The 7671-nt window shown below is 33.0% G+C and overlaps 1 protein-coding gene and 1 pseudogene across 7 annotated transcripts in view; one reads left to right on the top strand and one right to left on the bottom strand.

Moving 5' to 3' along the window:
* ZGRF1 (zinc finger GRF-type containing 1) overlaps positions 1 to 7038 on the top strand; it is a 72886-nt gene extending 65848 nt beyond the window's left edge. For 5 of the 7 annotated variants that reach the window (XM_037001197.2, XM_073237158.1, XM_037001201.2 and 2 more), the window contains 4 exons: positions 5156 to 5332; positions 5464 to 5598; positions 6300 to 6561; positions 6738 to 7038. In XM_037001197.2, the coding sequence (XP_036857092.2) occupies positions 5156 to 5332; positions 5464 to 5598; positions 6300 to 6561; positions 6738 to 6835 (672 nt within the window). In that variant the 3' untranslated portion in view covers positions 6836 to 7038. The remainder of the gene's footprint in view (positions 1 to 5155; positions 5333 to 5463; positions 5599 to 6299; positions 6562 to 6737) is intronic. The other 2 variants (XM_037001198.2, XM_037001202.2) reach the window with 2 other exon arrangements.
* Positions 383 to 478, bottom strand: LOC118968878 (U6 spliceosomal RNA; annotated as a pseudogene).
* Positions 7039 to 7671: the final 633 nt, after the last annotated feature.

The following is a 7671-nucleotide window of genomic DNA, read 5'->3' on the forward strand; positions in this document are numbered from 1 at the left end:
TGACCTTTCCCCAGGCTACCCATGAGTGGCATGATACTCTTGTTATGCTGGGCAGTCATTGTGAACCACAATCTCAGTCAGCCACACATCACCAGGGTAAACAACTGACACACCTACAATCATTCTGTCCCCATACAACCACTCTGTTTTTCACTTTTAGTACAATATTCAAATTACATGAGATAGTCAGCGCTGTATTCTAAAGTAGGCTTTGTGTTAGATGATGTTGCCCAGCTGTAGGCTAATGTAAATGTTCTAAGCATGTTAAAGGTAGGCTAGGCTAAGCTATGATGCTTGGTAGTTTAGGTATATTAAGTGCATTTTGTTTTTCTTTTGAAAAATTTAATTCTTTTATGGAAAGCTTCACAAATGTGTGTCATCCTAAATTTGTGTGTCATTCACAAATGTGTGTGTCATTAGGGGCTGTGCTACTCTTCTCTGTATCACTCCAATTTTAGTGTATTTGCTGAGGAAGTGAGTATTACCTAAACTCTTTATCAGGACACAACCCCGTAAGTCAGGGAAGATCTGTACTGCATTTTTCCCTTCCACTACAGAATTTTGTTTCTTTCTTTATGACAAGCACTTTTTAAAGTTTATGGCATTGGCTTGGCTATAAGCCTTCCTTTGTTGTATGGCTACTGAATATTTTCTTTGCTGTTGTTTTTAGTATTTTTGTTCTTTTAGATATTGGAGAATAGATTCTGCAAGGCATCTTTTTCTACCCTCTTAATTCAGAAGTTCCCCCTTACATTGAGTTTCAAGTTGCATTGAGTTTTGTGTTGCATTGTAGTCAATTTTATGATGACTCAAGCTTTCAGTTGTCTTGAGCTTTTAATTGTAGTTAAATTGAATTGCAAAACTTTCTACCCCTTCCATGAATGAACAAATGGGACTACATCAAAGAAAAAGTCAGTGCCCATATTCTTTTGAATCAGACCTTTTCAATGGCTTTTAAAAATCTTAATTTAAAGAAGTATTTAAAAATTTTAACCATTTTTGTATAGGTATTATAGTTGTATTACTCAGAATTTAAGAGGAGTCAAAAAGTATGAAAACAATGAAAACTTTCACTCCTGTTCCCCAATCACTCAGTTCCTCTCTCTAAAAGCAGCTCTTATCCTTTTCTTATATCTTTCTGGTGACAATTTATGCCACTGTAAGCAATACATAAAATATTTTCCCCCTGTTTTGGTTGCGTACATGCATACTGTTACATGCCCTTTGTTCTTCCCCTTACCTGTTGTCAATGACTTTTAAAACATGAGGTAGATTTTTTAAGGGAATTTTAAAGGGGCAAATAAAGGATAGACAAAAAAGTAACTTAGTTACAGATGGAAGAATATAAAAGTTAAGATGAATTAACTTCATTCATATAGATAGTTCTCTAAGACATAGTAAATGTTGAAAGAAGCAAGGTACAGAGAGATATTTAGAGTAAAATACCATTTACATGAATTTCAGAAGTACAACAAATAATACATATTATTCACAGGTACATGCCAACATAATAAATATATGAAACTTGTTTGGGAATGTGATAAAATTCTGTATTAGAGCTATTTCGGAGGAAGGTAGTAGAGGAAAGAGATCAGGGAGGGGCTTTAGCTATATATGGCACATTTTATTTATTAGCTGAAGCAAATATAACTAAATACTAATGTCATATCTGGGTAGTGGGTACATAGGTATCATATCTTCTTTGTTCTTATGTATATTTGCCTACTTCAGAATTAATTAAAAGTAAAGGAAATAAAAGTAATACTACTCATTATACAAAGTGTGTAAACTATGGAAAAATAAAGGGGGAAAAATATATATATATATAAAATAACTTCACTGACCCCAAAAGAAAGCCCTTTGTAATATTTTGATATTTTGCCTTACAGCTTTTATCCTAGGGGGGGTGGATGCATATATGAAATATATGTATTTTTGTGATATACACACACACACACACACACACACACACACAATACACAATGGAATATTATTCAGCCATTAAAACAAGAAAATCTTGCCATTTGTGACAACATGGATGTAACTTGAGGCCACAGTTCTAAATGAAATAAAGGGTATCCAGATCGATAAGGAAGAAGATAAATTGTCACTGTTTGAGATGACATGATATTGTACATAAAAATCCCTAAAGCATCCACCCAAAATCCTAGAACTAATAACTGAATTCAGCAAAGTTTAAGATACAAAGTTAATACACAGAAATCTGTTGCATTCCTATATACTAACAATGAGCTAACAGAAATAGAAATCAGGAAAACAGTTCCATTTACAATTGCATCAAAAAGAATAAAATACTTAGGAATAAACCTAACCAAGGAAGTGAAAGACCTATGTCCTGAAAACTACAAGACACTCATGAGAGAAATTAAAGAAGACACCAATAAATGGAGATCCCATGCTCCCGGATAGAAAGAATTAATATTGTCAAAATGGCCATTCTGCCTAAAGCAATCTACAGATTCAGTGCAAAACCTGTCAAAATACCAACAACATTCTTTGATGAACTGGAGCAAATAGTTCTGAAATTCATATGGAACCACAAAAGACCCTTAATAGTCAAAGCAATCCTGAGAAGAAAGAACAAAGTGGGGGGGATTATGCTCCCCAACTTCAAGCTCTGCTACAAAGCCACAGTAATCAAGACAGTTTGGTTGGTACTCAGAGACCAATGGAACAGAATAGAGAGCCCACATATAAATCCACACAAATATGGCCAATTAATATGTGATAAAGGAGCCATGGATGTACAGTGGGGAAATGACAGCCTCTTCAACAACTTGGGTTGGCAAAACTGGACAGCTACATGTAAGAGAATGAAACTGGATTATTGTCTAACTCCATGCACATACATAAACTCAAAATGGACCAAATATCTAAATATAAGTCATGAAACCATATAACTCTTAGAAGAAAACACAGGCAAGAGTCTCTTGAATATGAACATGAGCAACTTTTTCTTGAATACATCTGCTCTGGCAAGGGAAACAAAAGCAAAAATGAACAAATGGGACTACATCAAACTAAAAAGCTTCTGTACAGCAAAGGACACCTAAAAGACATCCTATAGTATGGGAGAATATATTTGTAAATAACATATTCAATAAGGTGTTAACATCCAAAATATATAAAGAGCTTATACACCTCAGCACTCAAAAAGCAAATAACCTGATTAAAAAATGGGCAGAGTATCTGAACAGACACTTCTCCAAAGAAGAAATTCAGATGGCCAACAGTCACGTGAAAAGATGCTCCACATCGCTAATCATCATGGAAATGCAAATTAAAGCAGCAATGAGGTATCACGCCCACACCAGTTAGGATGGGCAGCATTGAAAAGATTAAGAACAGCACATGCTGGCGAGGATACTGAGAAAGGGGAACCCTCCTACACTGATGGTGTAAGCTAGTTCAACCATTGTGGAAAGCAATATGGAGATTCCTTGAAAAACTAAAAATAGAAATACCATTTGACCCAGGAATTCCGCTCCTAGGAATTTACCCAAAGAATACAAGTTCTCAGATTCAAAAAGACATATACACCCCTATGTTTATTACAGCTCTATTTATCGTAGCCAAGACATGGAAGCAACCTGTGTGTCCATCAGTAGATGAATGGATAAAGAAGATGTGGTATATATACACAGTGGAATATTCAACCGTAAGAAGAAAACAAATCTTACCATTGGCAATAACATGGAGGAAGCTAGAGGGTATTATGCTCAGTGAAATAAGCCAGGCAGAGAAAGACAAGTACCAAATGATTTCACTCATTTGTGGAGTATAACAACAAAGCAAAACTGAAGGACAAAACAGCAGCAGAATCACAGACTCCAAGAAGGGACTAGCAGTTACCAAGAGAAGGGAGTAGGGAAGGAGGGAGAAGGGGATTAAGGGTCATTATGATTAGCACACATAATGTAGGTGGCTCACAGGGAAGGCAATATAGCATGGAGAAGACAAGTAGTGACTCTATAGTGTCTTACTATACTGATGGACAGTGACTGCAATGAGGTGTGGGGGGAATTTGATTATATGGGTGAATGTTGTAACCACAGTGTTGCTCATGTGAAACCTTCATAAGATTATAGATCAATTATACTTTATTAAAAATATATATATAAATATCAAATCAATATATTGTATACCTTAAACTTACACAGTGTTACGTATCACATCTCAATAAAGTTTGAAAAAATATAAATATGTATTTTTACACAGTTGAGTTCATACCATAAATATTTTCTATCCTTTTTTTTAACTTTATTTTATAATAAATAATTTCCTGGGTCACTCTGTAATCATCACTGTTGTCATAAGTATGTTTAATCATTAAATACTATGTTGTGTGGACATATCATAATTTAGTCATTTCTCTAACACTGCAGTTATGAAGAATGATCCCTTGTTCATTTTCATATCTAAAATTTTTGTCTGAGATTTCACATGCCTACTGAATTAGATTTATATATAAACTTATGCTGTAAAGAGTACTGATGATTGATTTTTTTCTCATGTTTTTCTTCCATAGAAGATACATTGTCTATATAATCATTAATCTTGTGCTTTGTTATGTTTTATTATTATGACTAACTTGTTCCTATTCAAAATGCTCAAACAATACAAACAATACTACAGAACATTTTGCAAATAAAGAACATGTTCCAGAAGACCCCTAAAATAGATGGGACTTGGATTTTATGATGCATTAAGAAAATTGGAAAGTTCTTTGAAGACTCATAATGAAAAATGTCTTTTACCCAAGGAGGAAAGTTAATAAATGAGTTGTCAACAATTCTTTCTAATTATTTTTAAGATTTGTTTTCAATTTAGTGTTAGACCAACTTCGTATAGATTATTAAAGCATACGGTTAGGTGCCAAACTTACCAGATAAAAGTCTAAGATTTGACATGTTTTATATTTTGTAATTTGGTGGTATAATAATAGCTTATGAAAATATTTTTAGTAATTTTTTTTTAAAAAGTATTTTTATTTGGTCTTTTTTAAAAATCATGGTTGTAATTCATTTACTAAGAGCACAATATGGCATTATCTTTAATTTTTAAAATACTTTATTTTTCCTCCTAAGAAAAAAAATCCTGGTTTAATTTATTTTTCTGCATTTAAATTTCTTAGGGTCACAAGCCAGTTCTGTTGAGAACCCAATATCGTTGTCACCCTGCAATCAGTGCTATTGCTAATGATCTGTTTTATGAAGGAAACCTCATGAACGGTGTTTTGGAAACAGAGAGGAGCCCTTTATTGGAATGGCTACCAACCCTGTGTTTCTATAATGTTAAAGGACTGGAACAGGTAAATAACATTAATGATGAAGTCAACACAGTTGAGTTTCCTGGTTTAATTTTATTGTTGTTTGTATGGTTTTCTTGGTCTTCCCATATCCTTTCTGGGAAATAGAATTTAGGATCTGTTTCTTATTCCAGATTGAAAGAGATAACAGCTTTCATAATGTAGCAGAAGCTGCTTTTACACTCAAGCTGATTCAATCACTGATTGCAAGTGGAATAGTGGGCTCTATGATTGGTGTGATAACATTATACAAATCCCAGATGTACAAGGTTTGTATTACATATTATGATATTTATCATATATTAAATATAATTTTATGTTACAATATTTGATATTACATCTGTAGTGGTTTAATTTAGTACTTGAAAAAATTTTGGGACTGTAGTTAATCTATTAAAAAAGAAACATTCTAATTTTTGTTTGGTCTGGCTTTTTTTCTGTATAATTAAATGTAAACCTAACAAGGTTTAATTAAATTCAGTTTACAGCTGTTGGGGCAAAAATGCAAATAAACAAATTAGAGGGAAGAAAATACAGTGCATGCTTTGTGTTTTGGGACAGGTGGGATTGAATCTGTTTTCTAAAATTTTCTTTCATTATTATTACATTTTATAAGTAAATCAAGAGATTCCAGATATCAATGTACTCATGAGCCAATTACTTATAGCTAGCTTTTATTTTTTAGTATTTTTCATCTAGTTCATTATTAGTTTCTTTATAGACTCTAAATTAGCATATCCAAATGAGTTCCTTAGTAATAAATAAATCATCACTTCTGGTTTTGTTTCAAAATCTGTATATTCATTTAGTTAATTATCTGTCACTTTAGACACTAGCCAAATCAATATGACTCATAAAAAAGAAAATGAAAATTATCCACTACTAGTCAAAATAATTGCTGTGAGTAGATTCAGGACTTAATTTTTCACAATCTCTGCACCATATGATCCCTGTCTTTTTTCCTCCACAGCTTTGTCATTTACTCGGTGCTGTGGACTTTGACCGTCCTAATATTAAAGCTGTGCAGGTGTCCACAGTAGATGCTTTTCAGGGAGCTGAAAAGGAGATCATTATTTTGTCCTGTGTAAGGACAAGACAGGTTGGATTCATTGATTCAGAAAAAAGAATGAATGTTGCTTTGACCAGAGGAAGGAGGCATTTGTTGATTGTGGGAAATTTAGCCTGTTTAAGGGAAAATCGACTATGGGGCCATGTGATCCAACATTGTGAAGGTAAAAACGAAAATGTGTTTAACTCAAGCATTTTGAATTAAAACTGACTCTTGGGTTAGTGCTTGGACTGGTTCAGTTAGGAACAGGCTCTGAATTTGCCACCGTGGGAGATGACTGAAATGATGATATAGGACCACTATGAGATATAGTTGTCTCACATTTTGTGTCTTTTTAAGGAAGAGAAGATGGATTGCAACATGCAAGCCAGTATGAACCACAACTGAACCATCTCCTTAAAGATTATTTTGAAAAACAAGCAGAAGAAAAAGAGTGAAAAAGATAAATCTAAAGATAAATCTTATTCACAAAGACTGGTATATTTTGTATTTATGTAAATTCAAATTCATTTTACACTTGCATTTTTTTATTTATTTTACCCCCAAACCCTTGTTATCAAATAAATGCTCTGATATTTAAATAATATTCAATAAATACATATAAAAATTTTGCTCTTCAAAAAATCAGATATTATTTAGATTGGCAGTTCTTGAAGGTAACATAAAATCTTACTAATAAAAATAAGTTTTCTCCAAAAATTATGGCTTTTATATTCTAAAGAAATGCATTTTACAAGAAGCATGGAAAAGCTTTCATGGCAAATAGCAATATTACTTCAAAAATAAGTGAATTTCTCAAAAGCTCATCTACTAGAACATAGCTGTACAACACACTCCTTTCTAAACATAGCTCTATCAGAATCTTTTAAAAATAAATATAATATCCTGTCATTTTACAAAAGAGGAAGAAAAATACTACAAGTTTACTCCTGGAGATAGTGCTCAACACCCAGCCATGGCCAGTACCAGCACCATACCTCATAAAGCAGGTGCTCAATAAAGTATCTGTTGGCTGAGTGAACAAATAAATGAATGAATAGCTTTGGTTTATTTCCTTGAAGTCTTTTTCCCATACATTTGCATAGTAGTTACTGGTATATATAGTATATAATGGATTAAAAAAATTTTTTTATTACACACACATAGAAAAGTATACACAAATTATTAAGTATACAGCAAGTGAATTTTCACAAAGTGAATATGTCTGTGTAACCAGCACTCAAGATCACAGAACATAAGCAACCTCATGGAAACCTTTTGTCCTTTCTCAGCT

The sequence above is a fragment of the Manis javanica genome, chromosome 5 (genome assembly GCF_040802235.1).
Source record: "Manis javanica isolate MJ-LG chromosome 5, MJ_LKY, whole genome shotgun sequence".
NCBI classification, from domain to species: Eukaryota; Metazoa; Chordata; class Mammalia; order Pholidota; family Manidae; genus Manis; species Manis javanica.